This window comes from Denticeps clupeoides, chromosome 16, assembly GCF_900700375.1.
Source record: "Denticeps clupeoides chromosome 16, fDenClu1.1, whole genome shotgun sequence".
NCBI classification, from domain to species: Eukaryota; Metazoa; Chordata; class Actinopteri; order Clupeiformes; family Denticipitidae; genus Denticeps; species Denticeps clupeoides.
Genome location: NC_041722.1, coordinates 12,628,297 through 12,647,504, shown reverse-complemented (window position 1 = coordinate 12,647,504; position 19,208 = coordinate 12,628,297). Strand labels below are relative to the sequence as shown.

General features: G+C 40.9%; 1 protein-coding gene across 16 annotated transcripts in view; it reads right to left on the bottom strand.

Annotated features, from left to right (window-relative positions):
- The window catches only part of map2k5 (mitogen-activated protein kinase kinase 5), a 40,809-nt gene extending 23,633 nt beyond the window's left edge, over window positions 1-17,176 (bottom strand). For all 16 annotated transcript variants that reach the window (XR_003742718.1, XR_003742717.1, XR_003742721.1 and 13 more), the window contains exons 1-12: window positions 16,778-17,176; window positions 16,458-16,506; window positions 16,005-16,072; window positions 12,464-12,533; window positions 11,356-11,396; window positions 10,234-10,301; window positions 9,789-9,837; window positions 8,151-8,215; window positions 3,269-3,308; window positions 1,788-1,856; window positions 653-734; window positions 432-493 (exon numbers count right to left, since the gene is read on the bottom strand). Coding sequence is in view for 1 of the 16 variants with exons in the window: in XM_028956242.1 (XP_028812075.1) it covers window positions 432-493; window positions 653-734; window positions 1,788-1,856; window positions 3,269-3,308; window positions 8,151-8,215; window positions 9,789-9,837; window positions 10,234-10,301; window positions 11,356-11,396; window positions 12,464-12,533; window positions 16,005-16,072; window positions 16,458-16,506; window positions 16,778-16,912 (798 nt within the window). In the remaining 15 variants the exon portion in view is untranslated. The remainder of the gene's footprint in view (window positions 1-431; window positions 494-652; window positions 735-1,787; window positions 1,857-3,268; window positions 3,309-8,150; window positions 8,216-9,788; window positions 9,838-10,233; window positions 10,302-11,355; window positions 11,397-12,463; window positions 12,534-16,004; window positions 16,073-16,457; window positions 16,507-16,777) is intronic.
- Window positions 17,177-19,208: the final 2,032 nt, after the last annotated feature.

Genomic DNA, 19,208 nt, shown 5'->3' with positions numbered 1-19,208 from the left:
CCAATAACTGGAGAGCACCTCCTGGGTGCCTTTATCCAGATAATTAAGAGGTCTGACAGGGAGCGGGGAGGAGAGGGGGAAAGCTGTGAATTAGAATTAACACTGACTAAATAGCCATCAATGTTTGATTACGGGGAAATGAAAGGAAGAGAGGAAGGAGAGGATAATGAAGGTCGAAAATGGAGGCATTGTAGAAGCCACAGCACCACTATAAAAAAAGACACACTTTTAATGGCCGGCATCCTTTAATGTTCATTATGAAGTAAACCCACAGCCATCAATCACAACTGTCCCCGCAGAGCATTTGGCAAAACCAATGCATGCAATATTGTCAAGTACTTTAATATTTTAACCCTGCAGATAAAGGAGGTTGCCGTGCTGATCGTTTTTTTGTGACATGGATGAATGTGCATAAAGAGATGTAAACTTACAGCCACTGCGATGCGGCCCAGCACGTGCTCTGGGATTCGCCTGTATACGTCCAGAGAGCCCCCTACAGATGCAGCATTATTTAAAGCCAAAAGAGTCACAGGGCAGTGCGACTGCTAATAACTGGTTCTGCACTTAATGTTATGAGAAAACTAATGTCTAAACAAAAGTTTATTTTACTATTGTGTACACTTGAAAATTATAATTGTAAAACCGGTCTCACCGTCCATGAATTCAGTGCATATGGATATTCTGTTCTCCACAAAGAACGCGCTGTAGAAAGTTATGATGTAAGGCGAGTCACACTGCAAAGAAAAGAAGAAAGTCAGACAAAGTTTGAATTAAGTACACAGTCGAGGTAATGCTGAGAAAGCGACATTATTAATAATGTATACAGTGTGCAGGGAAATTAGCTGTCTCTACTGCAGTTGCTTTCAACAAAGAAAATATGAACTGGAACAAGGTGTCCAGGCAAGCAGGCCAAATATCATTGGTGCTATGGAATAAAAAAAAAAAAAGATGCCACTGGCAATGACAACGATGCTCATTGGAAAGGTACGTGTTTAGTTAAGCGTTGCATGGTGTGACGTTCACTCCGGTTGATACGTGAGGCTCTGCGGTTTTGTGCCCTGCCATCGCTCTGATGGCGGTGGACAGACAGGGGAGGGAGGAAGAGGGCAGGACAGACTGAATTATTGAACAGGGCTCTAAAGAGCCTCATCAGTGAGTCAAATGACCCTGCCTAATGTGCCACCAGGCACACGAGTCTGCGTGACCGGTGCAGGACTGGCCTCAGCAGAGGACACCAGGTAAACACGCCACATGCCTCAGGTGGAGCTCGGGTGAATCTGTCACCAAGGGAATTAGAGGCTGATGCACTAAAAATGCCTTTTCACTCTTCACAAACTTTTCTTAGTATTTTCCCCCGACACACACACTTGGTCTGCTGTGAACAGTCTATCACTGTAAGTGCAAATTTCCACCCTTGTGTGGAGCTATTTTAGTTTCATTCATCATCTACCAAATAAATGTAAATTCGCATTCAAACTATAGCTTTATAGTAGATAATGTGAGCCTCAAATATTCCAGTTAAATATAGTCTTAAATAGTCATTAATTATTTAAAACTTATGGCTAAAAATTTGATGGTCAAGTGTATTTCAAAGTAATTTCATAAACTCGTCTTCTTTAATATCTTTAACATATTCCCATAGTGTTTTGGTATACACTGATTATTTAAAGTAAACTTTAAAATGGGTAATCTTCAACCAATTGGTCAATTGGCATACTGTGCAATGGCTTAGGGATCACTGCATGTGGCCAACTTTAATTCTCTAAGCAAGGAAAAGAGAATAAAACCTTATAGAGGATCTCCAGCTCCGACATAATCTGCTTTTGAAGCTCTGCTGTGATGTCCAGAGGAATAACCTGCGGGGCAGAATAAACAGCACCACAAACCATGGAAATGTGGATTAATGAAGCAGCCCTAATGCACAAGTGTAATCACTGCTATTCATCTGAGAAGAGCCCGGGAGCTGTGCTGGAATGAAGAAGTGAAGCTCGGCATTAGGAAATAATTATGAACACTTTACCTTAATTCTGAGTCACATGCTTTTTTTTACGCGTAATTAATTTCCAACAAATATCCCAGGTTTGAGAAGATAAACAACGCAGCTTTAAAGCACAAGACCTTTTCACTGTAGGAGACAGAGTGAATAACGAATAATGGCCACAGATGGTCAGAGCTAACCCTGACACTCTACGAGGCTTAGTGATTTCATTTTTTAAAAATAGCTATCATTAACATTGTCCAAATGCTTTAAAAATAAATAAAATGTAGTCATCCATGCCTACACTAACCTATACAAATTGCTGGCACATATTAAAACAGCCACGGCAAGACACTTATTTAAAGCTCATTCGTACGAGATCACTTACACTACAGGGCAAATGTGAGAGCTTAGCTGAGATAGAGGGGGCCAGAGGCAATAAGGAGCAGGAACGAGTGAAGAGGGAACGAGGGAGGGAAGGGCCATGAATGAGAATGACGGGAGACTAAAGTGGACAGAGTGAAGAGGGAGATACTCTGCTTCGGGATAAAGAGGGTTACGGAGGTTGTGTCAGACTTAACAGCCAACAGTCAAGTGCTGGAATAATAAGTCTGTTGTCTGTGCCCTCCAATTAGTGGGCTGCTATTAAAATCTAACAGGGAACCATGGCTATTAATCAATAGCTGCCAGAGACGTCTCGACCCGCTTATAGAGGACCTGAGACTTAAGGAGACAAATGTGCCAGTCACAGGTCAAATTACAGCCCTGTGTTCTTAATTCGCCTCTAATCTCACAGGCACACTCTAGGGGCACTGGAAGGTCAAGATTATTGGCCTCGTTGTAGATACAATTGTTCCAGTACAATTCAGCTTCAGACGGTATATGAGAATCATAATCAGGCTTATTGGCCAATAATGTCAAAACACATATGGAATCGATTCTACCACATACAACATACAATTAAGACCACATTTACAGATTCAGATACAGATTTTAGACATATAGTAAAAAAAAAAAAAAACAGTGGGAATAGTTTAGAACTTTATAAGTGGAGAAGGCTTTTAAAAATCTCTGAGAAGCAAGTGTTGCTATGACATAGTAATTACCCCCAAACATACTACTCAGTAATAAACATTTATTGTACTTACATAACCAAATACATGGTAACATATTGTACAAAACAATGTATTTCCAATTATGTGCTCACAAGCAAACCCTGTGTAACCACGTACAACAAAAATGCATGACATATACATATAAGGGCCTTTAAATAAAACGTGAGCATCTTACCTTAACTGCTAAAACCCTTTTACCAAGTATGTGGTAAGCCCTGTTGAGAAAGAAAAGAAAAAGACCATTTAGAAGGATTTCTTTCCTATAAATAGAAATTACAAAATTGACCTATACTTAAAATGTGGGGACAATGAAACGAACATAAGTATGACACATAAGGACTGGACACGGCTATTGGTTACACAGCACAAACAGAAGCAGGGTGAAACATTGCTGCTGCTCTTGTATGTTAATTATGTGCAACCAATAGCCAAGTAAATGTGTCTAACTGAGAAAATGCACCCTCACTGTGATGCTTTCAGATAAGAACTTGTCACATGTTGAGAAGGTCACCCCCTTGCTCTGTAGCCCAATACGTATCACAACAGCCTGGCTACTGTTTGTGTTTCCCCAGACTGCTCTCGAATTTCAGGCGAATTAACAGCAAAGACGCTATGATTTAATTATGATGCCCGTTAATCCAGGCCGCTAGGTTCAGTTACAGGCTGAGGCAGTGGGCACGGCTTGGTTTACATAACCTATGACTATGGTTCAGGCCATTATCTCATCTTCCACTGGGACAGATGCTGGGTAAGGACCACACAGGGCACATATCGCTCTTGCCAAACTGCGTCATTTGTTTACTAAAGATATACTGCTCCCTGGCCCGCGTCCTGCTGCTCAGACGCTGGGTGATTAACGTGGACCAGGCTGACGATTCAGTTACCCAGGCAGACACCTCTAAACTAGTGGAGGGCTTTAATTAATGATGCCTTTAAGTGGGTAGACCAGTAACTACCCGCAGTAAATGCAAAAAGGCCTCTGCCTCAGCATCATTTTGATAAAAACCTTTGTCTTTTTTAGACATTTGATGAAAGCCTTGAAATTTCTGAAGTATAGTGGCACTGGGTAGATTCGGCCACCATTTAATTATCTTCATGCCCCTGTGAGAAACCTATTCCCCTTCCATTAAAACATCCAGAAAGTTAGCACTTAAATTTCCACCCAACTCCCTAGGTGAAGTAAAAATACTGGGAATGTGATTTTTGGAGCAAACTGTTTTAAACCCGCACTCATTCAAACATGAGCTAGGGTCAGGTATCCATTGCTGAGGACACCTGAAGAGCTCTGTGCTAGTTAACATGCAGAATAGAGTAGATTTCCGGTTCTGTTATGTCACAATAACCCAGGCAAAATCAAATTTAACCGGAATAAGGTGCATGCCCACCTCTGTGTGCTACATTTTAAATTATCCTGAGCGCAGCATATGGAACTTTGATGTCTTACTTTACCTTCAAGCGGCAATCAATACCAGTTAAGCAAGACAGCTGGTTCTTAATTAAGACCAGAGGATGTTAATTGAGACGAGAGGAGAGCTTGTGGTGTCTCAAGTTAATCACAGAACATAAAGTTCCCCTGTACCAAAAAAGAACAGCTTGGTGTCCATACCAATATTCTACACGTGGAACTACAGAGTATGCAGAGATGTTATGGAGGAAACGGCGGAGAGTCTCAACCACCACTTCCAAAAGGCTAATTCAGCTCAGCATTTTCAGTCATACTGTTTATCATGAGTGAGCGATAAGTGAAGTGCTCCCCTATGTACCGTCCCTGAACCCACCTCATGCAGACGGGCAGAATGAGTTACAGTGACAGGGCTGCCACTGGAGCAAGGTTAGCCAGACGGCTCTGCCCTGACCCCCAGTAAACGTGTCCCATTCCCTGTATCTTATTTACACTCAAGCCCGTGCTGTAATGAAAGCTCCGTCATGTACTATTCATGGCTCTCTCTGAGGTGGCCATCTGCTGAGAATCATGGCTGCGTTCACAGCCGCAGACTTGAGTTACAGGCTGCACCTAAAGCTCTCTCACACATACCGCACCTGAGACGCTCAGCAAGATCACTTCACGGACAGGGTGAAAGGGAGAGGGAGACCGTGGGGGAGAGGTGGGGAGAGAGAGAGGGAGAGAGAGAGAGAGATATTCTCTAGAAGGCGGCATATATACATTCCAACAAGTATACTGCAAACATACATTTTATAACGAAACGGGCATCATTACAGCATCCCAGCGTAATACATTTGTACAGACTGAACCCCCCCTGATAACTCCTGCCAATGTTTCTGATAGATTGCTGCAGATAAACAGCATTATAGTCTGTTAATCTTTTTCAATGAAAGTCAGTTTTCAGTGTCATACGGTGGCTCTAAGGAGCAGTAAGCAGCTGCCTCTATGAAACAAATGCTGTTTGTTAAGGGTGTCTAATCAATATATGCAACATAATTTATTCATACTGGGTACAATGGTGGTGCAGAGTGAACATATCGATATTCAAGTGGAAGACTTCAATCTGTGTGGGTTTTTTTAGTTCCTTACAAAGGTAGGAACTGAAGGCAATTTTCACAAGACAGCAGTAACATGTGGGATGTGTGTCCCATTGTCCTTTGTCAAATTTTAAAACATACCTTAAGTAATTTTGTCTTAATAATTGTGAAGTGAAACATCTTGTTTTGTATAAAAGTCAAATTGCATCTAAAAACTGCAAACTGTTCTCACAAATATAAAGTCCATTTGTTAACCTCCCTTATTCAGGTCAGGGTCACAACAGAACAGCACATTCTGGCAATATTTTGGCACAAGCTTGATATCTGGGCCATCACAAGGTGAAAACACACACAGGGTGATTTAGCATCACCAATTCAGCTAAAATGGATGTCTTTAGACAGGGAGAAAAAAACAGGCAGCCCAAACCAGGAAACTTGAGTGAAGCATACAGCTCAGGACATAAAATTGATCATAATACATATATCTCATCCTGTATATGGGATGAATAGAGACTGCACTCTGAAACCACAGCCTGTAATAGTCAGGTTGATTTGAGAGGAATAAGTATTTACTAGCACGGTAGATCTGACATCAGGGTAGCTTCTCCAATGAATGGGATTATTTTAACATTCTCACAGACTTATAACTACGTCTTTATTAAAACATATGCATCATGTTTCTAATTCAATCAATAGAAATATTTTGGCTAATTACATGATAGTCAAAACATTCATTCACAGGCTCACATGAGGAGGGCTTTTAAATTAGATGTAGAGTACATTTTCCAAAAATGTTTCCATGTCTTTCCAATAATTACAAACCCCATGACCTAACAGTCCCAGGTTATTAATGTGATTTATTATGTATTCTAGGATCTACCAATCTGTGTTTAGTATGAGGCAGAAAGAGAGAAAGAATCAGAGGGGCAAATGTTTGTGTGTGTAAAAAGTGTGTGAGTGTGTGTGTGTGTGTGTGTGTGTGTGTGTGTGTGTGTATAAAAGATACCTTTATCAACACTTCAGGTCTTGACATGTAATAACACTACATTGTAAAGCACAGGTTAGAGTAAAGCCCCATAGAAAAGCCAAGTGATTTATTTTTCCAGGAAAGCAATTTACACTAATACCCAAGGCGCTGCACTGTTAAAAAAATAATAATAAAAAAATGCATGTTTGATGGTCAAAGTGGTTTGTGTTTTACATTAAGCAAAAGTGTTTAGAATAGAGGTGATTGAGGACAGGGGACATTGCTGCGGAGATGGATGGCAATGCAGCCCCATTTCCTACAATGCCTCAGCGCACAGTGCTGGAGAGGATATACGTTTCATCCTGCGGTTTCACTTTGAACCTGCCAACCTCAGCATCTCTCCACCTGTCCTAACGGACAGCTCATCAGCGGCCTAAACACACACACACAGAGTTTGTCCTGCCCCTGGAGAATACCCAAGAGCCCTTAATTATTTCCCTTAAATTAAACAAACTTTATAGGTTGTCTTTTAAAGCCAGTTGGGGGAAAAATATAATCCACAGCAGAATTCAGTACTAAAAAGATCATTAGGTACCAACAAATCTGTCAATACTTATATTTAAATAGAGAATATTTAAGTGTATATGAGACATGTGGAGCGTGTACATTCATTCACAATGCCTTTAGTGTATATCAGCAAAAATGTTCAAATACATTAACAATAGGATAGAAAAAAATTAAAATCAGCTATTTTTTCACCCCACACTCCCCCCATAGAAAGAGAGCTTGAGTATGAGGGCTTTCTGCTGAGCCTGATTGATTTAAAAGTTGTCTGGGTTGCAATATTGGCTTTTTCAGGCCAGCGGAACACTTTGGCACCCAACCACCTATTCGAATTTTTTTTTTGCTAAAAGTAAAAAAAATATATATAGGCTCTGTGATAAATGCTGCAGCAAAAACAAAAGCAATGCCTCCCCAAAAAAACTAGAATTTTCTATGAATGAAGCTATACGGAGCAATCTCGATGACAACAGCTCCACATTAAGTCAAGGTTAGCTCGAGAAGTGATCAATACTTCAATCTCAATAAAGTATTTCAATAGGGGCAGAGGCTGGTGGAAACTGAATTTGTGGGGGAGTGGATTTCAGCAGTGACCTTTGCCACCACGTCATGTAGCCCTTGCCGAGGCCATCACAGCTCTAACAGGAATGGGTCGGTGGAAGAGTTATGGGGGAAATAGAGCTCGTTCTTCAACTTCACAATCGATCTGGCGCATGGTGGCCAGCCTTCACCGCGTAAAATAAATAAAGAAGTGGAAAAAATAAGAGCGGAGACAGGGCCCGTCCGATGAATTTCCACTAAAACTGACAGATTTACATGGGGGTCGGGTCTAGCAAAAGGCGAGCGTGAAAAGTGAGGCTGTCAGTTAATTACTGAGCAACTGTAATTGCCCGATGTGCTGGATGCGACTGTAATGTCACAGCTGGAGTCAAATGGAAAAAATAATCTGATGCTCGGTTCAGGCCGTCATTTGACTGGCAGCATTTTAATGCTTCAGATTTAATTCTGTTTGGGCAAACGACATGTAACAGCAGCATTCAGTACTTACTTGTACACAGTGCCCCCATTCCCATGGCCAAGCTGCTCCTGGTACTGAATATCATGTTCGTTTATCTAAAAGAAAAAGGAGAAATAATGAACCATCGGCAGTAAAATCACAAAAAATGTCATCAAAAGAGCAAAATGCCTCACCAAGGCATAAACAAGAACAGAAATTTGGGGTCATTTTAAGTTCATCTTAAAAAAATCAAACAGAAAAACCAAATATCTCCTGTTAATAATGACTGTATCTAGAAGAACAGTATCTCTTTTTTCCCCTCTTTCGACAAAATTGTAGAAAACAATATGACCTGTAACCAGGTACAGAAATACACACATCCATCTTGAAAACACAGTTCTAACATGTGGATCATTCAAAAGTCTCCTTATTAGCCAGGTGGCTCCTCTCACACAAATTCTGCACCAAATGCAGTGGACAGACAGGCCTAAAATATTCACATCTGGTATTTAAATGCTATAGCACGTGAAATAATTTCCTTAGGATATTAGCGCACCCACTCGTAAGACAATATTCACTCAGGCAGAAACCCAATTATGTTTTGCTGAACATATATAATGTAAAAAAACAGCATAACATAACAAAAAAGAACATAGTTAGCATTCTGAGTAACGCACGATAGCACGCCACGGCATAATCGATAATTGTGTTCTCCAACTTCTCATTAGTCATTACTAAGAGAATGTTGCTCATAATAAATGCCGGTATAACCTGTCATACTTTATTGCTTTTGTAAAGAAATTTCAGTTTTAATGCATATTTAATGTTAAGTCTTTAAACGTATTGACACAACTTCCAGGCGGTGTTGGTCGAGCCTAAAACAATAAACACACATTTGAGTTTAAGGTGGCACAGCCACTTTGTCGATACTGACCCTACAAAACACCTGTCAGAGTGACGGATATTAGATAAGCATTTATATCATATAACCTTAAGCAATAAATCTGTTCTGAGGGGCCTGCCTGCTTGCTGTAAGATTTGTCAATATGTGGACAACGGGGAGCTTTTGACTCCCTGTCTCCGCTGATATAAAGTCAATGCAGGTCTGTCAAAGCTCAATTTGGGCTGCAGAACCAGGGTGGACTACCAAGCGGAAAATATGGCGCTCTCCAATTCGGGCCCATTGATTGGGTTAAAGCATGTTAGTGTGGGGGAGGGGTTGCTTGTCAGGTGTCACGAGGGGATACAGCTCCATTAGGCCAGTGTGTTACAGGTGACACGGGGGAACTCGATCACTTAATTGTCTCTCTGACATGCTCCCTGCTTCCAATGGCCCATGTGTTTTAGAGGGGGGTGTGAAGAAGCAGTGGGGGGGTGCAAAGAGAGCGGGTACGAGAGGACACTGAGACAATGACTATGGATACATCTCCATTCAGTCAGGATAAAGAGCTCACCCTCACCACAGCGTGAAAAGAAAGTGAACATCGGAGGGGAAACCCAAAAAAAATCAATGGGAGTACACTTGACGAGGGGGAGGGGAGTTCACTAGATGGGCAAACCAGCCAAAGCCAGTGTCCTCTACTGCTGGTACAGGTTTATGCACTGTGACAATCACGGTGACCTTAAACCGCTCGACACAACTGGGACATTTTACACACAGCAGGCGAGTGGAGAGTTAAACTGCAGTACCTGTCCATTTGTCAAGATTTTCTTGAGCTCCGCTGAGGACTTCTTTAAACTGTGGATGAGAAAAGGGGAGAACCGATTCAGGAATAACTACAACCTAGATGGGAACAGATCATCAATAGCTGCAAATAACTTGTGTAATGATTTTTGTTACTTTGTTTATTAAGAGAATAACAGGATTTTCAGTGCCTATGCCAAGCCATTGCATCATCAATATACCAAATATAGGAACAGGAAATGTAATTTATATTCATGTCCTAATGTTAGGGTCATAATGAATGATTAATGTATGAATAATACGTGAAAATAAAATTCACAACATCCAATACCTGCTCTAGTTATTCAATATGAATATAGATATTGTTGTGAACCCCTTAGAACGCTCACTAACACATTCCCTTGGTCCTGTTTGTGCCTCAGCCCTGTGGACTTGACCTGGGCATCTCACCTACTGTTTGGCAGAGTCTCGGAGGCTGCAGGGGCGCGGTTGTTGTCGAGACCGTGCCTCGTGTTCACCTGCGGCCAAACAAAGACAATCATTCGCAGGGCTGCTCCGACTCTAATTAACCTGTGATTCAACTCTCAACTCCTCTGTTCAGCGTGAAGGTTAATTGGCTGTTGTAAGAAAGGACAATCGAAGACATGGGAGGCTAGGGGAAGGAGGTCACTCAGCGTAGAACGGAAAAGGAAGACAACTTTTGGAACAAAATAAATTGCGCTCACCATGTCGTCCATCTCCAGAGCGCATTCACAAGAGTGTTTGCTGCGATGTGGCCTCAGATCTTATTGAAGCTTAAAACAGTGACTAAAAATAACTTGCTTAATTGAGGTCTACAGGTCATTCTGTTCAGACCAGTAAAGCAGAGATTCCTCCTTAATTAGTGTCCATGAAGACCTCATTTAAATCTATGCCTATATCGTTTTCTTTCTTTGTTTTAAAACAGGTAATTTCAGAAACAAATGCCAATTATTTTTTAAATATTGTACTATATATGCAATATACTGTATATTAAATCATTAAAAAAACTGCCATTACCGTTTTTTTTTTTTGTACTGAACATTTCTAACACTGAACATATTTTATATTAAAATAATAGCTAGATAAATTCATTCTCAAAATTACGATTATTATATAGCTATTGATTAAATATAATCAATGGAAAAAAATCTAAATTTCATTTTGACAATTGTGATTTAAAGCAGATGCCTCCTTTGGCTGAGAGCAATCGTTTTATCCATCTGTCCTTAACACGTACCCATACAACCAAATCGGGGTTACAGGCATTTCCTGTTACCTCAACAGCCTGAATATCAAAAGCAGGATGAAGCACCGCACAGTTTAAGGCCGGATTTCAGCATGCAGCGCCACTCAAAGCACAGCATGACAGGACAGAGAGCACGAAGGGGAGCCGACAGAGGAGGGAGAAATATCACTACACATCTACATATATAAATATAAAGAGGGAGCCAGAGAAAGGAAGCCTTGACTTCAATTGACATTTCAATAAGTGGAACACAGCATTACCAATCCATTCCCCAACTTTCCTGAAACAATTATTGAAATGGATACCTTCAGGCCATGTATGTTCCGGTTCCCTGGAGTCTTGCCGGCTGAAACAGTAATTGACTAAATTGTGGAACACATCAGGGCCATTTACAAATTTGCTGAAAAGGAATCGTTTAAAAAGAAATGAGGGTGAATCTGAAATTAGCAGAGAAAATGATTGAGATGTGGCTCAGGAGACCTGGACGGGGAAGTGGGAACCCCGCCAAAATGACTCCGTATGGTAACTGGGGTTCTGCTTCGCCCAGAGAAAGGCTAGGACTAGTATTTATACACTACGCTAAACCTTACACACATATACACACTATCAAACGGTAGTCAAGTCATAACTTTGTGCAGTCGTTTTCTGCTACGCATGGTGTGCAGTGTCCTGTATGACAAATTGGAAGAGCTGAATACAGGGGATGCTATTCAGTATTTTCTGATCTAATGCAGTGCTATAGGTAAGAAAATTATACCGCATTTAATTGTAGAAACACTACAATCAAACTAAAGAAGACACCGCCACGTGGACACATATTTAACCTCGATTCTAAACTATACACATTGTAGCAAAATTAAGTGAGTGAACTAATATTATATTTAAAGATTTTCAGTAGTTTCTAGTGTCACACGGCTCTACAATTCTCAGCAAACTGTTGAAAGAGGTTCACAAATGGGAACAAAACAGTTAATTACTGCCTAATAATGGTTTCATTATTGTCAGCATTGATGTTTTGACCCATTGGGGGAGCTTTATATGAAGAGATTAAAATTAATCTGAGATTAATGTCAGTTAGCATGATTAGCCTGTTTGAAGACGCAGATTAAAATGCACCAGAGAGGGCAGCTAAGTCTAAAATCGGATTTAATATGAGTTCGATTCTAAAAGAGGTGGTGCAAATAAGGCACACAGGACTGAGAACACTGACTGTGTTTCGCCGTTATCTGAAAGTAAAAATCGACTGTGTTTTTTTTCTCCTGCGGTGGTATCATGTGTCCGAGGGTGAGCCTGAGGCAGGTTCAGTGTTATTTAACTGTGATTTTGTTTGACAGGCTAGTGTACACACACTCCCTCTTTCTCACACACACACACACACACACACACACACACACACACACACACACAAGGTACCTCGAGGAAAGATCTGCAGTGGTTCAGGAAGTAGTCCATTGGCCCGCTGCTCCATCACAGTGTTGTAGTGCTGAAAGTAAAGAAACGGCAGAGCAACGACTGGAGGACACGTTTCAGGCAGTACAGCGACACATAAAAGAAAATCTATATCAAATTCCAAACACACAAATGTAACTTCACACACGGCCTTCAGTTTAATACAGTGCATTGAGACTGAGATGCATCAATTTCTGCGCAATAAAACCGTTCCATTCCACAGTGTCCAACACACTTTACATCCAGTCTGAAATGACTCGCCGATGTCCAGGTGATCTTTCTTTAATGGGAAATTTACTTCTTATTGATCCTTACCTCGAAATGCCTGCTAGCTACTCCCCAATCACAGCACTGTCAAAAACATGGCAAGGCCATTTGTTCCGGCGCGAGGCAATCACACCTTCCCCCTCCAAAAAACCCCACTTTCTCTTAATTACCTTGTATTCCAACACAGTCAAGGTTTACGAGGCTCATACACACTAAGGGCTTCAGCAGGACGGACCAATTGCTTTACAGGGTAAATTAAAAATGATCGCAGGGCTTTCTAAAAAAAAAAAAAAAAGGAGTATTGTAAGAACAAATATGTATTTTTTGTGCAAATAATGGTGAAACTTCTCTCGTCCTTCAGCTGTCATGGTTCTGCAAAGAGCCCAGACCTTCAGTGCCGATCACTGCAGACAAATGCTGCCCCCCGCCTGACATTTTGCCCCAAAGATGTTTCAATTGATGTTTTAGTTAACTCCACCATCTGGTAGGAAGCCTGCATGTCCCCGTCGCCTTTTCAGTGAGCGAGACACCCTTGCTCACCAACGCTGGCCCCCGACACAGTCAGTCAGGCCACTCCGAAGCCCAGGCGCAGATGGACAGCCGTGGGGGAGGGGGGTTTGGGGAATAATGGGGGTCAGGAGCTAACTGTGCGCTGCTTTCACAAGCTGCTCTACACAAACGCTACACAGCCAGCAGCTACGCCTCGCCCGGCTTAAACGCATAGTCACACATATAAACGCTGAGCGGGTGGTGGAGGGGGGGTTGAGTGAGAACGACAGAGAGAGAGAGAGAGAGAGAGAGAGAGGCGGAAGAACGGCGGGCCAAGTGGTGCAGCTGTTATTAAAAGGCCTATTTATCACTGTCACCCCTCCTCAGGCTTCATCCCTTTCTGCCCGGCAGCGTTGTCACTAGGCCGCACAGGAACAATGTACCCCCCCCCACCCACCCACCTTCCACCCCCAACCATCCCTTTCCCAAACACGTGTGCGTACACTCTGTAACTCACACACACACTTACACCTTTAATTTTCCACTCGGCTACTTTATTGATTAAGGCCGCAATTACCCACTAATCTGTAACAGTGTATTAAAAGAACCCCCCCACCCTCCTTTGTTGGACAATAACTAAACACTGTTTGATCACAAATAGCATCCCTCAGCCTAAGGGGACAGGCAGCCCCTGCTTCTCCTGCTGGAGCCTCATCATCATTAGCGGCCCTAGAATAGGAGCGCGCCTCAATTAGTGAGCTGTGGCTGGGGGACTGCAGGGGAATGAGGTCACAAGGCTACGTCTGACACGGGTCACTCTTTAACTTTCAACGCGCGCTCCTTCCTCCAGGTTCGGCGCGGCGGTTATAAATGCCCTGTCTGCTGGGCGCGCGTGCCTTTGAAAGTCAGGCCGCCCGTCTGAAGACATTCAGGCTACGCGCTAAATGAATAGCGTCCCTGTCCGAAGTCATTAAAAATGTATTTGTTTGTTGGTTTATTTCTCCAGGTTATAACAGCACAAAGACACACAAAGGGGTCCGATAGCCTCCCAGCCAAAACTCAATCCAAAGCCACATTAATTTCAAGGGCAGGTGCCACTGGAGAACCAAATTAATTGCTTGCTTGCTTAACCACTCACAAACGGGCATTTCTTAATTCCTATTCATTTAATGTGATAGCAATCCCCCTCATCTGGAATTAATGACACCGAAGCAAATTCAAACGGGTCTCGACGGACGCTAAACAGCCACCTAGACGAAAAGCATATGCTTTGAATATGAATAAAACGATTGCCGGGATAAAAAAATGCATAACCAGTGCATAAGACCCTGGTAAAGTCAGTTTTACACCTATATTACACTTTCCCCTTCAATCAGCACCTTTTCGCAGACAGCACAATCCCAGGAGGAAGACAGGCTATTATACGGAGCTGCAACTCATTTCTTCAGACACTGGAGATCATTGTGCAGCAGCCAAAAATATGTGGACGAAGCAATGTGTTTAAGTGAACGGTGTGGCACACACAGGAAGCGGGAACGTGTCGAAATTTCATTACGATTCGTCACTCACTGATCTTTTCGGGCCAGTTTCTGAAGACCCAGGCTTTTGTATCAACAACAACAAATAAAGTCTAATTAAAAGTATCAGTTCCCTAGGATTACCCTAAAGGATTACAATTCCTCTTTTCTGACTGGCTTAGCTACTTCTTATTAAGCAGAGTAAACGGAGATGTGAAGAATAACTAAAGGCTGCCCATTTAAAGTTCAATGTTCTCTTCTGTGAGCCTTTTATTGTCTAAGGCATTTTAGTGTGACAACATAGTGAAATCCGTTTCCCTGCAAATCTGCAAAACCAATAATAAACTTACCAAATAATTTAATAATACATACTTTTTTTCCCAATGAAGGGAGAGAAAGAAATAAGCCTGTGGCTACCACAGCACCATTGCAAGCTGATGGGGGGTAAAAGACATCCCCAGATGAAAGTAGATTTTGAAAAATATCTCTGCCCAGGGGGTCTGTTTATTAATGAGGCGAAACTTTAAGTACTGCATAATAAATAATAAAAGTTGATAGTTCACTTAGCTTTCACTGTACCTCGCAAAGAAAAAAATTAATGCCTTTTATTCACAATGTCCTTAAAAAAAGAGCAGGAAAATGAAGCCAGGAAACAGAAAATGTAGTTATTTGGAATTACAGTCAACTACAGTTACAACAAACACAGAATTTTGGGAACATTTTGGAATCATCTTGGAAAACTTTAGTAACTGTGCTTCTTTTGTTGGTCTTAGTTAAAGTAAAGGCCAATGGCTATCAAATGTTACCATAAAAACAACAATTGGCACAGCAGGCATACTGGTCCCATATGAAAAGAAAAAAATGTTGAGACAGAAAAGGGAAAAGAAATATGGAGCTGCTTGTCATCTTCGCCAATCTGCTTAGTAATGAGAACATTTTGCCCCTGGGTGAAAAGATCTACAATAATAGATTTTTAATGGCTTTTTCCTCCTAACAAAACTCTTTCAGCATTCAACATACAATGAAACAGGCTATAATTCAAATCTCAGTAGAAAGGGGTTAGTAATTATAATTCTTTGAAAGGATTAGAATGTTGTGTATTTTATTTTGGGATGCATCCATCAATCAAGTGTTTTTGCTCTCGCGCTCTCTCTCTCTCAAAAAAAAAGCAATCAGTGCATATAAATAGTTACAACAACACAAAAATGTTAAAAGTTCAAAGGAATACTTACATATGAGAGCATAGCTTTGAGTTCTTCATCACTCCTGACAGTGATTCGATCACCAACCTCGTCTTCATCTACAACAAAGCAACTCAGTCTTACTTACATACTCCAGTGCCCTTGAGATCATAAAATTGTTTGCAATCAATAGGATTCATTTGGTTACAGTAAAAATGTCACCATTTTCACAGAAATGAATACCAAATACACAGCCTCATAAAATACACTGCACTTTTCTTTTTATTATATATGCTCTATATGCCATAACTGCGATTTGTGTTCAATGTAACTTCTGAGCTTCGCTATTTTGTCTTTTGTTATATTTTAAATGGCAATGCTTTGACTTTTATGACAATATGTATATAGTGCCAATCCAAAAATACAAATGTTTTTCCAGTCTGAACGAACCTGGAGTAGAACAGAAATGGCCAATCTGTTGCTACTGGTCGAGAAGTTACTTACATTCAAACGCTGTGATTGTGGCTTCTGGTATGGCATCCCTAATGGCACCCTGTAAAATACAAAGTATTCATACAGAACGACCTTTTTAGCATTTAGAACCAGGGGCTTAAGAAGCCCATCATAAAACTGGAGCAGTGGGGTCATGCAGACGAGATAGCACATCAGCCTCACTTCCTAACATGACATTTCGAGAAACGAAAGCAGTCATTGTAATGTGTGAAACACGTCCGTCGCCAAACTGATAAAAGGCTGTCAGATGTTGCATAATATTGCATTTGAAAATGAACAGTAAAGAAAGGGAAAGTGAGCCTGCTACTCACTAGTAAGTCGTTAAAACTCAAGAGAGAGGGGCAGTCGACTGAGGAGTCCATGTCCCCGCGAGAGGTCTTAATTCGGATCACAATCGCTTCGTTCTCCATCCCGTAAAAGTGATTATTCAGAGCGAGTAAAAGCATAACAGACCACGAGAAGCAGCATAGCAAGCGACTGTTACAGGCTCATGTCACCACCTCCACAGCTAGCGCTTCAGAAACACGAGCGCTGAACGTAGCTCACAGCGGTGCCGTCACAGTCATTCAAGCCAAAACGGGGTTAAACTACAAATGTAAAGGATTGCTGCCAACTGCAAGTGAGAAAAATACACCACAGGAGGCAAAATACACGACTTTCCATGTTAGCTTGATGCTAGTAAAACAAAATTAGAATTCTACATACAGGAAGTAAACCGGAAAAGGTTTAATTTCACCCGGAAAGGATTTTCTTGCGCGTTGTAGTTTTTTCTCTCATTGTAGTTGTTCACTTATTTACATGATATTTATATACTAATAACATTGTAATTAAGCATGTACTTGCTTTATTTAGGCTAACGAGGATAATCATAAATGTTAATTATGTTCTTATTTAATCAATTTGATCAATTAATTTTCAAAACAACGTGGCCGTTCATCATCTACAATGCATGGGAAGTTCAGTACATTGCTTTATGCAGATTGTGATTACAGTTGAGTACATGTCGACTTGCAGCTGTTTTGTCTAAACAAAATAAGCACTGTTGTAGGTCTTAGTTTTCATTTCTCTGTGTAACAAACCATTTATTAGCCATTAACGGCACAATAACAAAATACAGTGCATTCAACATAAATTTGCCCGTCACAATTCATAAGCCTTCGGGCAAATGAACAAAAGATGAAAGGTTAAATATGTGGAACAAAAGCCTTTCATTTTTGTTATTCAGAAGCATGGAGGTTTGTTTGCAAACTTGCCTTAAAGCGGTCATAGTGGTCATGATTGTGGGGATAATGGGGTAGAATAATGCTTGGTACAATTGTCCCTTTATAATGTCAGACAATAAATTCATTATACAGTGATTACATATAGCAGATGTGTCTGACTCTAAAGGTGTACACAAAACCCCAGACATTTGATGTAATGATCCATTGTGTGATTTAAGGACATTTCCTAATCACCAAGCGCAATAAATGAATGCTCATTAAAAAAAGAAGGAGGACAAAGATGAATTCAGAGGCCTTGCCGCTTGCAGCACGGTGCTAATGAGAAGGGGAATCTATATGGCAGTTTGTCAAGCAGGCTCTCTGAGGGAATGTTTGTTGGGTCTTTTGCTATACAGCAAATGCAAGCTAAGTCAGCAATCCACATTATCAGAAATCAAACCCTTAAGTTTGCTGGGATATGAAGAAGGAGGGCTCTAAGAAGGGGGCAGCATCCACTGTCTGGTAATTAAAAGCAATTTTATCAGCACAGAGTCTCACTGGCCACTATTGACAAGCTGCTTAGCTGAGAGTGAGCTCAATTTGACTCTAGACGTATGAGCCGCAGTTATTTAACAAGAACAGCAAAGTGAACCAAAAGAGCCCTACAGACAACAACAAATGAACACTTCAAACAGCAGCTACTGCAAAAAAAAAAGGATCTCATTATCGTCTCACATTTCTTTTACTTTGCCTTCAGTTGCATTAATTATTGAGCTAAATCAGATAATTACGTTTCCGTAAAAGGTATGTTTTTATTTCAGTCTACATTTACAGATACATCAGCTATTGTATATATAGTCAGCATGTACAATGTAATATTATGTTTGTTTAATTAGTGAAGATTTCGTCAGACATTAGACTCGTGTTGTTTAGCAATTGTGGCATGTCTCATGTTTCATTCTAAAACATTTTTTCTGTTAGATTTGTCTGAAATCAGGAGTCAGGGGTTTATTTTGGGACTGAGTTTCAAACATGAATAAATCAAGGCACAGCCTGAAGAGACTAAACTAGACCATAAAAACTATAATAAAACACTTGCTATAATAAAACACTTATACTTATCATTTTCTACACAAGATGTAATATAGCAGTTGTCTTGAAAATTAACATTTGGTACTTGGTAAAGGGAATACTTAGAATTAGAAATAAGACGAATTACGAAGATGTTGTGACTAGTCATGACACATCTCCATGTGGCCGAGGTCAGGTTCAAAGGTGATCTCTCTGTACTCTTACCGTGGTGCCACCGTGTCAGGTTCCTGCGTCATATGATGAAATATTTATCAAACAATTCAACGGAACGTCTGACAGACTTTTAAACTTGAATCTAAGGTCAATAATTGATGATGGATGATCTAAATACCACCAGAGAGATTTTAGCCCTTTCTCCCCTTCCAGCTATTAATGTCCTCGGCCCTTTGCACTGGAACTGTGTTAATGTACTCAGGACAGTGTCTCCTCTCACCTGGAATTTCACTGG